This window comes from Cricetulus griseus, chromosome 3 (genome assembly GCF_003668045.3).
Source record: "Cricetulus griseus strain 17A/GY chromosome 3, alternate assembly CriGri-PICRH-1.0, whole genome shotgun sequence".
In the NCBI taxonomy this organism is placed as follows: Eukaryota; Metazoa; Chordata; class Mammalia; order Rodentia; family Cricetidae; genus Cricetulus; species Cricetulus griseus.
In genome coordinates this window covers 251,647,034-251,668,332 of record NC_048596.1, presented here as the reverse complement: position 1 = coordinate 251,668,332, position 21,299 = coordinate 251,647,034, and the positions used below count along the sequence as shown (strand labels likewise).

The window sequence follows — 21,299 nt, the reverse complement described above, 5'->3', positions numbered from 1 at the left end:
TGACTATCCAGACAATGGTTTATTTTTAGAGAAAGCAAATTAAAGTTTAACATTGTAGTAATAATTGAGGTTTGTGCTTCCTAGGTAGTTGTCTTTGCTAGTGTGATTTAACTATATTATGTGCAATTTTCTGTTTTTCCCCCCTATAGTTTTTAGTAGTTAGGAAACAGCTAATAAATTTAGCCTTACAAAGATAAGTGAGTGAAGAGGATGACATTATGCTGTGCTGGGGATCAGACCCAGGGCTTTGTATGTGCTAGGCAAGCATTCTACCAAAGGAGCCACATTCCAGGCCAGAGATTGAGATTGTCGTGTCTAATTAGTACCTTGGCTTTTGACATAGTTTAGTCCAGTTGTTTCTTTATCCAGTTTAGAATGCATGAAAACACACCTTATAGATGGAATTCCTTTCTAAAATTGTAACCTATAGTGTCAAAATATGACAGATAACAGTCTCTGTACAGTTTAATCTTGCTTTAGATTTGGATGGTGCTGTTTTTATTTGATCAAGTTACTTTCATAACCTTGCTAGTTTAGATTTTAACCTGCCTCATTGTTGCCAAAAAAACATTTTTAAAAACGAGCAAACTCAGCTTGATAAACAATTTTCATGTTTTTAATTGAGATGATACCTGTGTAAGTCAAGTTACTTTTTAAAACCTGAGGCGAAACCAGGAATGGTGGTGTGCTCCTTTGTGCTCCTTTGAGTCAGAGGAGGCAGGACTCCATGAGGTGGAGCTCACCTGGTTATCATAGAGTTCCAGGCCAGTCAGCACAACATAGTGAGACCCTGTCTCAATGAACAGTGTCAGCAAAGAAAACTCCAGTGCCCCCAAACAATAAAAAATGATGCTATTGTATTTTGTCGTGAGGTAGATTTGTTAGTTTTTTTGTAAGTAAGCAAAAAATGGGCTTAAGAAATAAAACATATGGATCACATGATCTTATTTTAATTTTGTGATATTCAAAATAATTGTTGGACTCTATTAAATGGTAAATGCAGGTCAGAATCTAAATCAGAGGAATCTTGAAAGCAGGAATGAGCAGATACATAGCCTGTTCTTGAGTAGTTGATGCCACCTGTGCCTTTCTGGATATCATTCCTATTTACTCAGATGAAGTGGGTCTGAAATCTGCCCCCATTTCTCAGTTTGAATTACAGAGTTGTTACGTGGCAGAATAAATACTTACCTTATGAATGTGCTTCACAATACTGTGTTTTCACACTATGCTCTGGCGTTTAGAATTGAGTCATTCTCTCTTAGACAGCCTGGCTGGGCATTGCTTTCAGTCACTCCTTGTCAGGGCCTGGTGATAGGCCTGAGTTGGGGTGCTGGTTTACTGGGGAGCTGAATGATGGAAGGCTAGTGTAGTGACAATTTTGTTAGGGAAACACTAAAGTAGAAAAACTACCACTGAGAAGTTGCTGTGGAGATGTGAGAACTGAGAGTAATCCAGTAGTGGCCTCGAGCACATCTATGAGTCACTGCTCTAGCCTATGCTTGAAATACATTCAGTGCCCAGTTCAGTCCATTCAGTAAGACTGTGTGTAACTGAGCACTGGATAAAGCACACACAAATTCTTTTTAGAAGATGGATACATTTAGAATCCTATAGGAAATGGTCACTAACTGTCTTCATGTATTTTATCACCCTTTGTCACTAACTGGAACTGGTAATGATAGCAGTGCTTTCTGAAAACAATTTAAATCTCACAGTCTATATAAGCCAAGTGTCTGGACTTAGCTGTAGTCCATAATTGTTCTCATTCGGGTGAGACTGGAAGAAGTTTAATACATTCCAAATGAACTCTTAGTTGTCAGAGAGAAAACCAGAAAGATGCAGTAGAGCGGTGGTGATTCAGCAAACCCCTGTGTCTGTCAGGTACTGTCGCCCCACTGCCTCTGTCTGTTAGGCATTGTTGTCAACATCTATTGGAACAGGAAATGTGGTGGGTTTTTCTTTGTTGGTTGGTTGGTTTTTAATTTGTTGGATACATGCTTTTACTTTCAGGCCTGACAATTTGTGGACATAATTGCCTCCTCACGGCAGAATGGATGTCTGCGAGTAAAATTGTGTGTCGAGTGGGGCAAGCCAAAAATGACAAAGGCGACATTATTGTCACAACCAAGTCAGGGGGCAAAGGAACCTCAACAGTCTCTTTTAAGCTACTCAAACCTGAAAAAATAGGTAAGACTTGTAGTGACTTTATCCTGAAGAAACAATATTGGCCCTCAGATGTTAAAACTGGTAGAATTTGTGTAAAACACACTTAACTGTCATGTCTCAGTAGATGTAATGTGTTCATTTTGATGACACCAGTATGTGCCTCAGAGTTTGTCTTACCTTTTTTCTCTCTCCTGGTAGAGCCTCACGGGCTGGCTCTGAACTCATGTAGCATTCCTTTGAAAGGCAGCTTACTAAGCTGACTGTCAATGTGAAGATGACAATTATAGAGAAATGTCTTACAACTGATAAAGTCTGCCCCCTTTGCAGTTTGGGATACTAGTTTTGACTTCTTGATCTAGAACAAATGGCATTGCCTTAAAACTGTTATACAGTTTAGATTCAAAGGAAATAGCTTCTATTTTGGCCCAATCTGTGGTGGTCTTATCTAAGTTATATCCCTCCTTTCTTTTTTGTATCCTTGCAGGGCCAGATCACATGTAGCCTTCTAGCTTTCCATGTTCTCTGTCCCCCTGGAGTTGTACTTCCTCTTTTCTCATGTGCTTACTTCCTGCTACCTTGCAGTGCTTAAGATTTGGGTCTGAGGAGCCAGACTTTTCAAATTCTGAACCTGGGCTCTTATCACCAATAGCTGTATAGCTCCAATGCCTGTTTTCTGGGAATAAAAGTAGAGTGGTAACATCTACCTCATAGGATTTGGATAAGTTAGAACATTGATGTAAAGTGTGTAGTACTTTATAGAACAAATTAGTAATTTTAAAATTATTCCCATGGATACTTTATCTCTCAATAAAATATTATTAGAGTCCTCACTGTGATCCAGTAAGATCTTGCACAAATATACAAATACAGGATTTTTGTGTAATATTAACAACAGCAGTCCTAATTCAATTCAGGCAATGCCCTCACTATAGTGAAAAATAAAGTTTTGTTATCTATCTCGGCTCATAGAGCTTTCCTAAAGTGCTGTCCTCCATAAATCCTCATGTACACTTTCAAAGTGCAAATGTAAGGAATGGAGGGAAACTAAAATTTGAATTAGTATGTGATATATACATGCATATATAGAAATATAACCCCATTTAAATATATATATATATATATATATATATATATATATATATATATATACACATCTTCAGAAAGTAAACTCTGAAATCAAAGCATGAACTTGTTTTTCAACTTTCTGGAGGAAGTGGAAACATTTGGATAAAATACATATTTTATAGTATTTGTTCATATAACACATGAAGAAAATTTAGGTGGAAGTGTAATTTTATTTGGATACCCAGCCCAAGGTATTTAGAATGTCTCATAGAAGATGCAGTGCAGATGTAATGACATAGCCCCAGACTGTTGGACTTCTGCATAAGCTTGTGCAGAGCCCTTGTTAATGGCTACTGTGGCTGCTGAAGTGGTCTGTTTGCACAGAGTCCTGTTGTTGCCTGGTGTTCACACAATCTTATTCTGGGTAGCCCCAGCCTCTGCCACTCCCAGCGCAGCCAGCAGGTCATACTTGCTCCATGCTGCTCCATTCTTCAGTCCTGCTCTGTGGTAGCCCAGAGTCCCTAGAGTGGTAATTGGTATGTGCTGTACTGACTAGGACAGTGCAGAGCTTGGTCCCATGAAAGAGAATGCTGTCTGTGGAGTTTGTATCTTGTTAGTGGGTCTATATCCAGTCAGCTTTCCCTGAATAATCTAGCCATTTCCATTATGGAAGCCATGCATTCTTTAACCAGCTTAATTGTTTGGTATTTTGTTGGACTTACCAAATCAGCCTTTTTTTTTGTTTTGTTTTAAACTGTCATGTAGGACATTTCCAGCATTCGGCATAATGAAGAAAATGAAAAATAACAAGGACTGTGTTATTTTGGCATAATTATTCATGGAAACATGTTAGTGTTTAGAGAGGTAAAAGGCATTCCTTGACAGTTTTCAAAAACAACACTAAAAACATTTGTGTTTCACCTGTAGTAAATTGACTTTAGATTATGGAAAATAACCTCAATGACTTTAGATTATGGAAATTAGGAAAAGAACCTCAAAGTTAAATATGAGTGAGACATGTGTGTGATGGTTTCTCCACAGTCATGTTCAAGGAGCTTTCTATAGAGTTAATGCTTAACTTGAATGTTTTGTGTCTTGAGATTTCTCAGCCTTTTCCTCCCCCAAATTGACAAAGTTCAGAGTATTTTTTTGAATAAAGAGTTATTATAAGTCATATCACTGTATCTTATATTTAATGTTCTAAATGTTATTATCAACTTAATCATTAATACTTAACAGTATACAAATAATTTTGTATGTTATTTGGAAAACATCTTTTTTCTTTCAGAATGTTTTGAAAGTGGCTTAAAATAACCTCCATTGAATAATGTATAGAGACACCATAAGCCAAGAGATGTTACTTTTGCCATTCTATAGATTCTCAGTATTTTTTTATAAAGCCACCAGGCATGAAAAGAATTTGCATTGTAGTGTCCTTAAATCTTAGAAAAACAAAGCAGTGTGGTGAACTGTAAAGGTACCTGGAGAGTCTTTTGTCTTATTGAGTGCATATTCCTAACTTTTACAGGCATTTTAGATCAGTCTGCAGTGTGGGTGGATGAAATGAATTATTATGATATGCGGACTGACAGGAATAAAGGGATTCCTCCCTTGTCTCTCCGTCCTGCAAATCCGCTTGGCATTGAAATTGAAAAGTGAGTATCATCTGGCTCTTTAATTTCCAGCTTCTAAGAGTTTTATGTTCTTGCAGTGGACAGAATCATATTCAGGGATGTCATGGAGAGCACAAATGAAGGCAATTCAGCCAAATTGATTATTTACTGCTATTATTTATTTTGATTATTAGTTATCATTTTATGGTAATATTTATGCTTCATAAATATTACTTTCATAAATATTGCTTGATGAGTATTCATTAGATAAAATCTTTGACAAAATTGTTTTGTTTTTGGGGGGGCATTTACATTTTATGATTAAAAAATGTTTTGAAATTTTAATAACTACTAGCTTTTGGTTTGGGGTTTTGGTTGTGTCAAGTTGACATACAAGTAACCAGCACAACAGCCAAGTTAGGATTTGGCCTAATGTTCACTGTCACAGTTGCTGTCCTCATTTTCATTTTGGTAGCTAGCTTTTCTGTAGTTGTTCTTGCTGTCTTATCTTCTTCTTACCCTTTGACATTGCTGCTGCTAGCCACAAAGCAGTTTGGTGTGAACTATCTCTGGTGACATTTGTAAAATCATGAAGGCAGACAAAAAACATGTCTTGGTTTTTGGTTCATGTCAAAAAGGGCTCAGCTTACTTCAGAATTTCTTTACCTTTCTCTTAAGAGGTAGTGTTGGGTGACTTGGAAACAAACCTCTGGCTTTGGATTACACATCCAGGGCTTACTACTGATGGATTAAGATAAGGCCTTTCCTTGGCCTGTTGTGAGGGCTGTGCATGAGGATAGGTGAGCCCTGCAGCCATAGTGGTTGTGTACTTATTATCACCATGATACTTTGCTTCTACCTGACTGAGGACAAAAATCTTTTTTTTTTTAATTTTTATTTTATTTTATTAGTTCAAATTAAGAACAAGCTTGCTTCAGATGTCAGTCCCTTCTCCCTCTTCCTCCCCTGCCCCCCAACATCCCACCTGCCCCTAACCATCCCCCCTCCACTCCCCAGGCAGGGTAAGGCCCTCAAAAGGGGCTCCCCAAAGTCTACCATATCATCCTGGGCCAGGCCTAGGCCCTTCCCCATGTGTCCAGGTCAAGAGAGCATCCCTTCACATGGGATGGGCTCTCAAAATCCCTTCTTTTTTTTTTTTAAGACCTTACATATTTAATACAGTGTGTTACCCCTGTACAAATGGAAAAAAATTAAGTTCAACATTTCTAGAACAATATGGCTGTTAATTTTTGTACAATGCCAACTGAACTCGGTAAACTGGGATACTTTTTTCCAAAGTTGACAGCACAGCTAAAGTTTCCAAAAATTCAAATTATATATATATATATTATATATGTATATATATACATATATATATATATTCATATAAAAAGACCAATGATGGCAGTATGTTATGCATCAGTAGCAGCAACAGTTTTTCCAGGTTCTGCAGTCATCTGAACAAAATTGAAGAGACATCTAGCAATCTCCATTTAAAAAAGAAAAAAAAGTAAAAAACAAAATCCCAGAAAAACAGCACAGTTCTGTTACCCTTGTGGTACCTGGCACCATTTTTTTTTTTTTAAATTAGCTTCTCAATCGTCATCTAGAAGGAAACCATTCTGAGCAACATCATTAAAAACAGCTCTGATAAAGCATGGTCACTGCTATGTATCATAAAGCAGGTCCACATATGAGTGAGTACATATCATGTTTGTCCTTTTGTGATTGGGTTACCTCACTCAGAATGGTTTCTTCGAGTTTCATCCATTTTCCTGCAAATTTCAAGATTCCATTTTTTTTTCTGCTGAGTAGTACTCCATTGTGTAAATGTACCACAATTTCTCTATCCATTCTTCGGTTGAGGGGCATCTAGGCTGCTTCCAGTTTCTGGCTATTACAAATAGTGCTGCTATGAACATGGTTGAACAGATGTCCTTGTTATATGAATGTGCTTCTTTTGGGTATATGCCTAGGAGTGGAATTGCTGGATCTTGTGGTAGACTCATTCCCATTTTCTTGAGGAGTCGCCATACTGATTTCCACAGTAGCTGTACAAGTTGGCACTCCCACCAGCAGTGGAGGAGTGTTCCTCTTTCTCCACATCCTCTCCAGCATAAACTGTCATTGGTATTTTTGATTTTAGCCATTCTGACAGGAGTAAGATGGTATCTCAGAGTTGTTTTGATTTGCATTTCCCTGATGGCTAAGGATGTTGAACACTTTCTTATGTGTCTTTCAGCCATTTTAGATTCCTCTGTTGAGAATTGTCTATTTAGTTCTGTACCCAACTTTTTAATTGGATTGTTTGGTGTTTTGAGAATAGCTTCTTGAGTTCTTTGTATATTTTGGAGATCAGCCCTCTGTCAGATGTGGGGTTGGTGAATATCTTTTCCCAGTCTGTGGGCTGTCATTTTGTCTTGCTGACTATGTCCTTTGCCTTACAGAAGCTTCTCAGTTTCAGGAGGTCCCATTTATTAATTGTTGATCTCAGTGTCTGTGCTACTGGTGTTATATTCAGGAAGCAGTCTCCTGTACCGATTAATTCAAGCGTATTTCCCATTTTATCTTCTAGTAGGTTCAGTGTGGCTGGGTTTATGTTGAGGTCTTTGATCCATTTGGACTTAAGTTTTGTGCAGGGTGAAAGGCTTGGGTCTATCTGTAGTCTTCTACATGTTTGCATCCAGTTATGCCAGCACCATTTGTTGAAGATGTTCTCTTTGTTCCCTCGTATAAATTTGGATTGTCAAAAATCAGGTGTTCGTAGGTGTGTGGGTTAATTTCAGGGTTTTCAACTCTATTCCATTGGTCTACCTATCTATTTTTGTGCCAATACCAAGCTGTTTTCAGGACTATAGTTCTGTAATAGAGCTTAAAGTTAGGGATGGTGATGCCTCCAGAAGTTCCTCTATTGTACAGGGTTGATTTGGCTATCCTGGGTCTTTTGTTTCTCCATATAAAGTTGAGAATTGTTCTATCAAGGTCAGTGAAGAAATGTGTTGGGATGACAAAAATCTTTTAAATAAACATTGTAGTTGCATTCTATTGCTATGATAAAATACCCTGACTAAAAGCAACTTAGGGGAAAAAAGAGTTCATTTGACTAAAATTCCACATTAATGTCATTGTGGGAAAGTCAAGGCAGGAACTGAAAACATGAAGGTTTTAGTAGGTTCAAGCATGGCAAACATGGCTCTGGCAGATCTTACCCTCCCCCATTCTCTCTTCCTTATTAAACTATTAGTTTACATTCCTGAAGCTAGCCACCAATGTCTGTTCCCTTATTTGGATACTTTCTTATTCCAAACTCATTCCTAAGGCTGACCACCAAGGTCCAGGTTTCAATGTATTGAAGTCCAGCAATCAAGAGCCCACTTTTGACTACTCTAATTATCCTACTCAATAAAACAAACCAACTCATCCTAACATGGTTTCTGTTTTCTCTTTATAAACTGCCATTTGCCTATGGGACGTGCCTGCCTCTACTTTATCCAGAAGCAGTCTCTTGTCCCTCCAGGGCAAATATCCCTTCTCCTTCTCTAAATGGAGTTCTTAATTGGTCTAAATAATAAAAGCCGGGAGTCAGATATAGAGGAAAATGCTGAGAGATTAGAGAGAAGGAGCAAGCCACGGCCACACCTTACCTTCTGCAACAAGAGGGTGAGTTCCTGTTTATCCCTGCTTATACCCTGTTTCCACTCAGCCACCTCACTTCCTGTCTGTACAAACCTCCAGACCTCTATGGTTAGCAAGTGGCAAGCTCCATTCTCTGACCCTCAGACAGGCTTTATTTGTACGAGCAAGGTATCACCACACCCTTCTCCCTTGACCCTTTTCTCCCCTCTCTCTGGTCTCCTATCCCATCTTTGGCCCTGCAGGGCACATAAGTCTCCTTCGAGCTGAGAACTTGATCTTGGTATGCCCTGTGCTAACTCTGGTCCTTTTACATCATACCCACAGTCATGTGCAAAGTAAGAGTGCTTGTTGCTCAGTATTCAGCTAATTCACTCTTAAGCAGTTCTGGAGCCCAGCTGATGACATGGCACCACCCACGTGCAAGGTGGTTCTCCCCACCTCCATTAGCAATCAAGACCATCCACCACACACATGCCTAGAGGTCCACCTGATCTAGACAGTTCCTCTGTTAGGGCCTCTTTCAAGATGATTCTAGGTTGTGGCAAGTTGACATTTAAAACTGTCACAAGTATGTTTATACAATAATAAATTGTGTTAAAATTAAAAATAGATACTAGTTATTCAAATAGATTTTCTCCCCTTCCCCTCCTTCTCTCTACTGCTCCCTCCTTCCCACCTAAGAAAACTACATGGATTTCCTGAATTCTGTTACTTGAGGATTTGTTTATCCTTTTGGTGTGCTGGAGGTGGAGCTAAGCATGAGCTCTATAGTGAATCATACTTTGGCCCAGGTAGAGAAAGAGTGAGGGAAAGGAGAGGCAGAATGTCAAACACTAGTGTGGGGCTGTTTTCCTAATGCACTTCATAGTTTTTAGTAAACCCTTCGTCCCTGTAAAGAGTGATGCTGCATTCGGCTTAGAATTCTTAATGCCTTTGGTTTTACTGTGTTGTGTATGCATTCCATAAATCATTTAAAAGTTGAAATCTTTGAATGAGAAATACGGGGATTTTACTATTATTTATTAGTGGAAAGATAGTAAGTAACAATGTCTGAAGAAGTATAATTGCATTTTATAAAATAATCAGCTGTGGTCCTGGTGACTTCTCAGACTAATGGGAGGCGGCCTTTGGAAGATGAGGTATCGCCTGGTAATTGCCCTATGAATGTTAGAGGTTCACTGTAGCCCACTTAGGTGTACAGTGGAAGGGTGAGGAGACCTGTGCTGGTGTGTCTGCTCTCTATGAAAAAGCAAGTGAGAATAACACAATATAGGCTCCTTGTTGCTTTTGGTATGAGTCAGGTTTTAATATATTTTATTAGTGGACCCAGCATGCATGCCGTCATCTTTCAGCCCACAAGTTTTTAACAACTGGCATTTATTGGTGTCTTTGACTGTTAAAGTCCTTCATGTCCCTAAATTTTTAACTGATGTTTTTGCACACATGGTGCCATGGTACTTATAAAAATGTTACTAATTGCTCTGAAAAGGTAACTTCACTTTGAGAGAGACTGGGCTTTGCTTGTAAAAGGTCTGTATTTCTGATTTACTGTGCTGCTTGTCACAAATATATATGTTCTTGCCTGGTTTCAGTTATAATGGATACAAACTATTTAAGCTGTAAAAGAAGATAAAAAATAGGCTCCTAGTAAGTGAAAGTCTTCACTAGATTTTGTTTCTTGAACGTCCTGTTCGCTCCAGGAGAATGTTTGTCAGGAATGTCTTGGCAGTGGTGCTTGTATGTAGTGAAGGCAGAGAAATGAGCATGGCTCCTGTTTTCAGTCACCTCCCATTTTCTGAGTGAGCTCTTATTGGGGGGTGGTGTCTGCAGCATTCAGTTGATGCATCCGTATTAGCTGTTTTATTTCTACATGGCTTTTGGGCAGTGTACATCTGGCTCTGTTCTTATCAGGTCCGATTTCCAACAGAAAGAAACAGTGACCAGTCTTCCCAGTCCATTTAGGAAGCTGCCTTTACAAAAAAGGACAGGGGACATCAGAGTCATTCCTAGGAAGATCATAGAAGTGTCTCAAGTTTACCTTTTAGAATTTTGTAAAAGTAGATTTGTGGGTGATAGTACAGTGCCTAAGTCCAGAAACTATACCAGATTTTAAAATAAAACTTTTCCTATAATATTTAATGTAACATTGTAAATTATGTTGTTGAAATTGAAAGCCGAAAGAAATGAGTATAGCACTTGCCTTCAAAGTACAGCGTCAGACTCTTTTAACTATCAGAAGCTCCCCTTCCCCGCATTGGGGCATCAAGGCAAGCAGGCAAGCACACAGCATGTTTTCTAGTATGTGTTTTATGACCACTCTTGTTCCGTATCTGTCTACTTGGTGAGATGCCTGAGGCTGACCTTTTTAGAAGGATGAAGTCTGAGTTCACACTGCCATCTAACGGAAACATTTTTAGGGGCAGCAAGAGCTTTGATTCCTTCATGACAGTATCTTGGGAGATTTTATGGTGCCTCCCCGTCTTCCCCTCCCAGCTAGTGGGGAAAGTGCAGATGAAATCTGAATATTCATCTTGCTTTTCCTCACAGGCTTGCTGAGCTGTCCTTATTTTGGAAGGCTCGCTTCTTATGTCCTGTACTCATGACAGACTTGTAACTGTGTGCTCCATGGACTGGCCTGACCCAGTGCTCCTTCCTTCCTTTTGCTGTGAGGAACATCATGGGCATTTTAAGTCTTCACAGATCTATAGCAGAGCTTTTATTTCAGAGCTAAGATGGGTTCTTTCTTTAGCAGGAGTACCAGGCAAAACCATGACTAATGACATATAACCTCTAAGTATGCTTATTCATTTGTATAAATGAGAATATTTAATTTACTTGCTATGTTGAGGGTAAAACATACTGGTACTTAAGAAAATAATCTGTAAAATATTAAAAAGCTAGATAAAATTTAATAGCTAGTAACATTTTTGAGTAGCTTTCCTGAATTGCCATCTATTATAATCCTCAAACTATTGCCAAGAGTAAGCTGTTGTGATCCTCAGGAGTACATGGAATCTGGAGAGGCTCCATACAGGGGGCCTGTGCTCTTGGTCCCCCGTGAGTCCAGGCAGGAGTCATCTGCACTTTGCAGCCCCTATTTCTGTTCACATTTTCTAGGTATACATGTAAAAGATAAGTATATTTTCGCTTATTTTTAAGGTTAGAGTGTTAAATCAAGATGCCTTCAGCTATGGGTAATGAAAAATTCCAATTCATTTGTTTTAAATGAAAAGGACATTTCTTTTCTCACAATCTACACAATTCAGAGGTGACACTCTTAGTCATGTTACTGAGGTTTGCAGAACTCAGGTTTGTTCTTCCGATAAACCAGTTTCCTTCATAATTATAAAATGCTTTCTACAATTCTTGGTTTTGAAACTTGGCATAATGATGTTCAGAGGCAGAAGAATGTCTGTTTCTCCTGAATGCTCTTCAAAATTGCAGGCCTTTCCCAGAAAGACTCCCATCAGTCTTTCTCAGACATCACTGATCTGAGCAGGGCCACCACATAGGGAGTCAGAGGAGAGTGGCACATGCTTGGCTTGCAGCAGTCATTGTCCCCAGTGCTAGTGCTCCTAGGAGTGACAGCCCAGTGTAAGTGAATGGAAGGAGGAAATGAATGCATCTAAAGGCCATGGATGGGGATTCCTGAAAGCCACCTTCAGGGAACATCATACTTTGTCAGAGGCCTTATGCTCTTCATTGCCCCCTTTCCTCTGTGAACCATGTGTCAATCTGTGTTGAAGGTGTCTTTTAATAAACACAACTCTGCTTCATAGTGGTTCATCGTGAAATTCTTTTCTGTGTTGAAGGCCAGGATCCGGTTTTACCGGAGTTAAGGTCTTTAACATGTAAGGGAACTTCTCAGGCTGCTGCAGGTGGTTGTGTCTCAGTTCCTGTGTTAGGAAGGACAGATAAAGGGGTCAGTTGATCTCAAATCCATTTTCAGGTTACTGGCATGAGCTTGAGGTTTCAAAAGAGGCAGGATGGAGGTAAGGAGCAATAGATGTGTATGATTATTTGCCCCAGCCAAGGTGAGCTCTGAATGGATACTGTCTCAGTTGGATTCTGCAAGGTTGTTGGACAAAGTTCTTGTCCAGTGAGTGGGTCATTCTGGTTCCTAGGAGGTGAACTTTTGCTCCAGGATGCAGCTTTGCTGTCTTGGACAACTCTACTTCTCTGGGGGGTTATCTGGCCAAGGTGACTACAGATTTTGGGAAAGGACTCCTTTGCTATCACTTACTTGTCTTGTGGGCCCAAGTAATGAGTCAGGGCAAAACCAGTGTCTGTCTGTCTGTCTGTCTGTCTGTCTGTCTGTCTGTCTGTCTGTCTGTCTGTCTGTCCGTCCGTCTGTCTTCTTCTCCTCCTCCTTCTTTCTTCTTCTTGGTGGTGGGTTTCACAGTGTGTCCTGGAACTTGCTCTGTAGATCAGAGATCTGCCTTCCTCTGCCTCCTGATTGCTGGAATTAAAGGCACACTATGTCTGGCCTGCAAAACCAGTTTCTAAGTGCCCATTACAGCCTACAGTGTGATATAGTAACTAACAGAGGAAAGATAGTCTGTCATCATCTACCCTCCTGTAACAGTCAGCCTATCAACTAGTGATCATGGCTGGGAGAAGGGAGAAAAAAATACTCCCTTGGGGTGAAGATGAAGCATTGGTCATAGCCAGACTCCTTTGTGTGTTAGTGTGTATGAGCTGTGAATGTGATACTCCGACACTAAGACTCCAGACACAAATGTAGAAACACTTGAACTGCTCGTGTCCCCCCCCCTCCCCATAGGGGTGTTTCTCATTGAATAAAATGTAAATGTCTGTAAAGTACCTTATAGTCTGGCTTGAGCAGTATTAGGGCCCGGGGATCATTTTCAATAAAGAGTTCTGCAAGTAAGAGGAAAAAGTCCACACAAGCAGGACATGTACCAGAGAGTAAAATCTGTTTGAGGCGCTGAAGCTTCTAGGGTGAGAACTAGGGTTACAGAAATGAGTCTTAAATGAATATGGAACTGAGAACTTGGACTTCCTCCTGCAAACAGGGAGACGAGTCAGCAGCAGAGCTTGAAAAATTGTGTGGCTAGGGACAAGGTCTGGTCAGGGTAGATAGAGTGCGAACTATTCCTAGGGAGCAACAAACATCTGTTCACCTCAGATAGGACAATGGCAGGTTAAAGAAATGATTCCACTTGCACTGGTTAATTTTAAATGTTAGTTTGCCACACCGAAGTTCACATGGTAGGAAATCAGTCATAATACAGAAAGTATGTTCCATACTGTGTTCAAGTATGTTCTTGATAGCTTTTTTTTTTGTTTTTTTTTTTTTTTTGTTTTTCGAGACAGTGTTTTTCTGTGGCTTTGGAGGAAGGCCTGGAACTAGCTCTTGTAGACCAGGCTGGCCTTGAACTCACAGAGATCCACCTGCCTCTGCCTCCCTAGTGCTGGGATTCAAGGTGTAGCTTATGGTATATAAACATACAGTCTTGTATTTTAATTTATTGTGTAGTACTTGTTGATGCTAGTGTATCAGTTGTAATGTATCTTAACTCTTTTTCTCTCTAGAAGTAAACTTCCTCAGAAGGACTTAGAAGCGTTGTTCCATGGCATGAGCGCTGATTTTACAAGTGAGAATTTTTCAGCTGCCTGGTATCTCATAGAGAATCACTCCACCACCAGGTTAGTGGACTTTGGACCCTGAACTCTGTGGGTCTTCAGGCAATGGGCTTGTGGAGTAACACTGACTTAAGTTTGGCCTGGCAGATGGTAACACAGCTGTAGGTTTTTAAGTTCTTTCCTATATGAGTCCCTAACAGTCTCAATTATCTGTTTCCTTGTTTGTAAAATATCATTCTTAGAAGACTTTTATTCTTCACCCCACCATTTTATGTTTCATTATTTGTACAACTCATTAACATTTTGTAGAGTCTTCGTAGGGGACCTAAATGGATATATGTCAATGTGATGCATTTCCTTATCAGTCACACAAAAATGGTAAGTTCTGTGTGAAATGTGAAACACAGAGACAGTACAGAAACCCAAGTTCATTTCTTGTGATGTGAAGATAAGGAGAGGGTCGCATCTCCAAGCTCACTTGTTCTTTGACTGTAAAGAACACAATGGGGACTTTTCTGCCAGATTGATTTAAAACAGCAGTGTTAATGACCCATTTAGATAAAGGAGTTAGTTATTTGCTACTTAAGATTTATATTCTTTGTAGGTCAGTCAAAGTATATATTAATATAATTTTATTCACTTACAGAGATGAAAACCATTATTAGAAAACACGAGGAAAAGTTGGTATTTTAATGCATAAATAAATTTGGTCTGGTAATGTTTTAAATCACATGCTGTAAGAGTCAGTCTATAATTGTAGAAGTTAGATTTAATTTATTGTTATGGACAGCCTTTTTCTGTCATAATTCAGAATTGATGTGTTTGGTGTGTGGAGTTACTGTGGTACTTAAAACAATACTGAGATTTTATTAACAGATTTTGTCTGCTCAAATGGAAATAAAATTTCTAAATACAGAGTCCTTCCTTTTCTTCCTGTCAGCTTTTGATAGAAATAAAATGGTATGGTCTTATTTGCTGCTTTATTACAAATTTTAAGTTAGCACAGACAATAGTGGGTTTCATTATGCTGCTTCATACATGTCTCTCATGTGCTTTGCCTCTTCTTGTTTAAATTGTGAGTCACTCAGTGGCTTTGCATAATTTTGTCATTAAGGACAGAGGAATATGGGTGTATTGAGGGTGAGGTGACCATTGTGTTCCAGGATGCTTGAGTGAGTGAGTGGAAAAATCAGCCTTTGAACTGCTAACTGGGCAGATTGGGTCTCCTGTCAGTCAAAGATACTCAGAACCTCTGTCTGCCAAATCTTGTATATTATATCTACAGACATACTTGGAGTTAGTGAAATTGTAATACTTGCTTTTTATCTCTCTGGCATCACAATGAATAAAAGGCTAAAATCTAGATAAGAATTTGAGAGATTTTTGTTTTTATGTGTTTATTATGTTAATGTATTTGCTTCACAGAACCTTTAGCATGCCTATTGCTTTACACTTAATGGATTATCTTGTGAGAACTCTCCAACAGTTGATTTCTTTTAACTCATTGCAGTTTTGAACAGCTCAAGATGGCAGTCACCCACCTCAAAAGGCAGGCCAACAAGAAGAGCGAGGGGAGTCTGGCCTGTGTGAAGGGCGGCCTCAGCACCTTCTTTGAAGCTCAAGATGCTCTCTCAGGTAAGGCAACCCTGAGAACCATCTGCTGGGGCCTCCACTGTGGAAACCTGACACTGTGCTCCCCCGTGTTTATGGGGTGTGACATTCAGTCTGTATTTATAAAAGTAGAGGTTTAAAACGTTCCATAAATATTTGTTGCAGACTAGGCTGGAATCTCTTTGAAGGCCTAGTACTGTAAATATTTGTCTCGAAAGCTCTGTTGACCCATCTTACATGTGAAACGGGAGACTCCTGTTCCTCTCCACGATGCTCAGTCTTTGGAGCTGATAAGAAATTGAATCCCAATGGGAAAGTTCTCGAATTCTTAAAATCCTTTTACAGACATCACATTTTACTCATTCTAAAAATGTTCCCCATTATGTGTTTCATTGGGGAAGGACTGATGAAAAGTGGCGGTGTTTTTAGCTGGTTAGCCCAAAGGCCCCCCAACAGACACAATCAACTGCCTACTTTCTGACATCATCATTTCAAGAAAGGAAAATTATGTTATCGGAGCTTTATACATTACAATGAAAGACATTGAGGACATTGAGTAGGTTTCTATAGTGAAAATATAATATATATTTTTATGTTATTAGTATACATAAATATACATGAATAAAATTTGGCATAATTGCTTTTGAAAATGAAAGTCCCTATAACTAAGGTCTTATATGCTACAAACAATTCATTTGTTTGTGTGTGTGTGTGTGTGTGTGTGTGTGTGTGTGTGTATGGAGGTCAAAGAACAACTGTGGAAGTCAATTCTTCTTCCATAGTGCCTGGGGATGAAACTCAGGTTGTCAGGCTTGGTGGCAAGCACTTTTGCCCACTGAGCTATCTTACCCATCCATAACTATCCACCTTTCTTAGCTGTATATTAAAAGACTGTACCTTCTTCAGAAAGACAGGCTTTTAATAGTTAAAATGTATAAAGAACTCTTTTTTCTTTTAAATCAGATAATTATATCCCTCTCTTCACTAAGTATGTATCTCATGTTGCGCCTTCCTTGTAGGTGGAGGTTAGGACTTTGCTTGTGTGAAATGTGCATGCTGGGAGGAAGTAGAACAAGGAGAGTCCCTGGTGTCCTGTGATTACTGATGTGTCATTGCTGTCTCTCTGCATTACCAGTTGTTATTCTTATGGCAACAAGAGAGAACTGAGCTTGTGTGAATAGTTTTGTGTTGTAAGGTAAATACAGTATTCACCAGACTTTACTCTAGAAGTATGTTGGGAGCTTCAGATTTAGCAAAAATCATACTGACTGTTAGTAATTTAATGACTTTATAGCATATATAAAATGATTATCATAGTCAATATAAAAACATTAGCAACATGTCAAATATTTGCTTCCGGTTTTTTATAAAAGAGAAACCAAGCCAGGCGGTGGTGGCTCAGGCCTTTAATCCCAACACTCAGGAGGCAGAGGCAGGTGGATCTCTGTGAGTTTGAGAGCAGCCAGGTCTACTAGAGCTAGTTCCAGGTCTGCCTCCAAAGCCACAGAGAAACACTGTCTCAAAAAACTGAGAGAGAGAGAGAGAGAGAGAGAGAGAGAGAGAGAGAGAGAGAGAGAGAGAGAGAGAGAGAGAGAGAATATTGTTGAAAAGCAGAAATAATTAACAAGAGTTGCTTATTGGTGGAGGTTGTCATATTAACATAGAGATGCATTTTCTTTTCCAGTATTAAGAATATGTTACAATGAGATCATATCATATTTAGAGTTATATGTACTAGAAGCCTTTTGTTGTGGATTTTAGACATAGAATAAAGGATTACCAGCCTACCATCCACACTGCCAGAGAAGCTAGTAAACAAGGAGAACCCTAAGAGAGACATACATGATCCCCTGGAGAAGGGGAAAGGGACAAGATCTCCTGAGCAAATTGGGAACATGGTGGGAGGGGAGAGGGAGCTAGGAGAATGAGAAGGGGAGAGAGGAGGGGTGAGGAAGACATGATGGGGCAGGGAGGTTGAGTTGAAGGAAGAACAGAAGAGAGCAAGATAAGAGATAATATAATAGAGGGAGACATTATAGGTTTAAAGAGAATCAGGCACTAGGGCAAGTCTGGAGATCTACAAAGATGATACCAAAAATCTAAACAACAGAGGAGAGGCTACCTTAAATGCCCTCTCCTGATAATGCGTTTGATGACTAATTCATAAGCCATCGTATAGCCTTCATCCAGCAGCTGGTGGAAGTAGAAGCAGACACCCACAGCTAAACCTTGAACTGAACTGGAATCCTGTTGCAGAGAAGGAGGACTGATGAGCAAAGGGGTCCACACCAGGCTGGTGAAACCCACAGAAACAACTGACCTGAACAAGGGAGAGCTCTTGGTCACCAGACTGATACCTGGGAAACCAGCATGGGACTGATCCAGACCCCCTGAATGTGGGTGTCAATGAGGAGACCTTGGAAATCTATGGGACCTCTTGTAGTGGATCAGTACTTATCCCTAGCATAGGAATGGACTTTGGGAGCCCATCCCACATAGAGGGATACTCCTGAGCCTAGACAGAAGGGGGTTGGCCTAGGCCCTATCCCAAAGAATAAGACAGATTTTGAAGACCCCCTGTGCAAGGCCTCACCCTTCCTTGGGAGCAGAAAGGGTATGGGATAGGTAGGGTATTAGTTGGGGGGGGGCAGGGGTGGAAGGAAAGGGACCTGGGATTGACATGTAAAATAATTTTCTTTCTAATTAAAAGAAAAAAAAGGAAAGTAATAAAGAACCCTTTTGTTTTCTCATTAAATTATTTTACCTGTTTATATTCATTGTGCAACTGATATTTTTTTATAATTTTTTTCAAATAGATCATGTACTTTGTTTATATTTACTTCCCACCCATTTCCTCTTGTTCTTCTCTCAGGTAGTTCCCCTTCCATCCATTTCTCTCTATATAGAGAGAGATAGACAGACAGACAGACATCTGGATCTGCTTACTTCACTTAATAAGATCTCCAGTATGTCTTTTCCTATAAAGACCCAACTTGGTTTTTACTGTGGCTGAATAAAACTCTGTTGTTTATCTATATCTATGTCTGTCTGTCTATCTGTATCTGTCATCAATCTAGTCTGTCACATTTCTCTTATCTGTGCATCTGTTGGTGGACACCTATGGTGATTTGCTAACTTGGCTGTTGTGAGTAACACTACAGTAAACATGGATTTGCAGGTCATCTCTCTGGTATGCTGACTTGGATTTCTTTGTATGTATTCCCAGGAATGGTATATCTGGATTGTATGATAGCTCTATTTTTTAATCTTTTGAGGAATCTTCATAATGGCTGCACTGGTTTACATTGCCAGCAGTGCCTAAAGGTTCTTTCTTTTACCAAACCCTTGCATCCTTGACAGTACTGTTTGTTGTTTGTCTTTCTTAGTGACCACATTCTGATGGGTGAGGTAGAATTTCAGTGTATTTTCCATTTGACTTTCTCCAAGGACTAAATTTATGATCATTTTGTGTGTCTGCTGGGCCTAGATACTTCATCTTTTTTTGTTTGTTTGTTTTTGTTTTTTTGTTTTGTTTTGTTTTGTTTTGTTTTTCGAGACAGGGTTTCTCTGTGTGGCTTTGGAGCCTACCTATCCTAGCACTTGCTCTGGAGACCAGGCTGGCTTCGAACTCAAAGACATCCGCCTGCCTCTGCCTCCCGAGTGCTGGGATTAAAGGTGTGCACCACCAACGCCCAGCCAATACTTCATCTTTTGAGAAGTGCCCTCTCCTTTCCTTTTTCCATTCATCAGAATTATATAGAGTTTGAAATAGACCTTTTCATTCTTTATATATTCTAGATATCAGTCCCCTGTCAGATGAATAGTCAGCAAAGATTTTCTCCATTTCATATACTGTCTCTTCACTCTCCTTCCTTCCTTCCTTCCTTCCTTCCTTCCTTCCTTCCTTCCTTCCTTCCTCCCTCCCTCCCTCCCTCCCTCCCTCCCTCCCTCCCTCCTTTTCCTTCCTTCCTTCCCTCCCTCCCTCCCACCTCCCTCCCTCCCTTTATTTATTTTTACTGTTCCTAGTATTGTAATTTTATGCCATCCATTTGTCAAATCCTGGTTTTATTTTCTGAACAATTTTAGTCCTTTTCAGAAAGTCCTTGTCAATCCTGTATTTTGAAGGGGTTTTCTCTGAACAGTTTAACAATTCAAAGACTTACAGTAAGCTCTTGATTCCTTTTGTGCAGGGTGTGGTTTTTTTGTTTGTTTGTTTATTTAAAACCCAGTGAGAGATAGTGATGTAGTTTCATTCTGTGGATATCCAACATGTGGATATCATTTTCCCAGAACCATTTGTTGAAGAGGCTGTCTTTTCTCCAGTATATGTTTTTGACACCGTTGTAAAAAATTATGTAGCTATAGCTGTGTGGAATTATTTTGGGGTCCTCTATTCTATTCCATTAGTTTGTATGTTTTTGTGCTAGTACAATGCTGATTTTCTTAATTGTGGCTTTACAATTATATACAACTCAAGTATATGATACCCCATTATTGTTCTTTTTTGCTCAGGGTTGCTTTGGCTACTCATGAGTGTTTTGTGCTTCCCCATGAAACTCAGAATTGTTATCTGTGTAGAGAATGATGCTTGGATTTTGATACAGATTGCATTTAATGTGTAGATAATATTTAGTAATAGCCATTTTCACAATACTAATAATCCTGCCAGTGAATGAGCATGGGAGAGTCTTCCATTTTGTAATACTCTCTTCACTTTTCCTTCCAGTGTTTTTAAAATTTTACTGTATAGTCCTTTTAGTTTTTAAGGATTATTCCTAGATTTTTTTCATTTTGTTCTGTTGTGGGGCCACTGTGATTGGAAATCTCTTTTTCTGATTTCTATTTTATCCGGTTCATTATTGGTATATGTATAGTAAAGCAACTGTTGTTTGATATTGATTTTTATATCTTGCTGTTTTGCTGTATGTGTTTATTGATCTAAGAGTTTTCTGGTAGAGCCCCGTCTTTTAACTATAGGATCATACATATCAACTGCTGTTAGGTTACAGACCCTTCCTACAGAACTATAACACACGCATACATGTCTTTTCATCCTAGAGAGGAAACTCATGACAGACCAAAGTAATGATTGCCACAAGCCCAACTTGATGAACCATGCATTATTATTGAGTTTGCTAACTGAAATAGTGGTTGGGATTGATTAGAGGAAGAGCAGTGGTGACTCAAAAATCCAATTGTATCACCAAAAAGCCAATCCCAACATAGATGTTAACTCCCAAAAGTGCTATCTGCTCCACTTTCAGGTGGCTCTGTAGTTTGGAACACCCTCTCTATGGAGGAGCTTAGCTGACTAGAGTCTCCCCCAGCATTACTTACTCTGTCCCTAGAGCCAGGCAGGGTCTTGTGAGAGACTTTTAGATTTCCAATTTTGTTTGTTTGTTTGTTTCTTCTGAGTTTCATAAGCTTCCCTTTCTGTTCTGGAGGAAAGGTCTTACAACTGCACACAGTGACCATTTAACTCCTTCCATTCCTGTTTCTTTCCTCTTTATTTCTCTTGCCCACCCCCAACCCTCCCCAGGCCAAGACTTCAAAGTGACTGTGGAGATTACAAAAGACCCTACCCCAGGCCTGACTTCA

General features: G+C 39.5%; 1 protein-coding gene across 5 annotated transcripts in view; it reads left to right on the top strand.

Annotated features, from left to right (window-relative positions):
* Nucleotides 1–21,299, top strand: part of Exoc2 (exocyst complex component 2) — a 139,419-nt gene that overhangs the window by 692 nt on the left and 117,428 nt on the right. For all 5 annotated transcript variants that reach the window (XR_004769370.1, XR_003484105.2, XM_027409294.2 and 2 more), the window contains exons 2-5: nucleotides 2,014–2,190; nucleotides 4,763–4,889; nucleotides 14,040–14,153; nucleotides 15,601–15,725. Coding sequence is in view for 3 of the 5 variants with exons in the window: in XM_027409294.2 (XP_027265095.1) it covers nucleotides 2,014–2,190; nucleotides 4,763–4,889; nucleotides 14,040–14,153; nucleotides 15,601–15,725 (543 nt within the window). In the remaining 2 variants the exon portion in view is untranslated. The remainder of the gene's footprint in view (nucleotides 1–2,013; nucleotides 2,191–4,762; nucleotides 4,890–14,039; nucleotides 14,154–15,600; nucleotides 15,726–21,299) is intronic.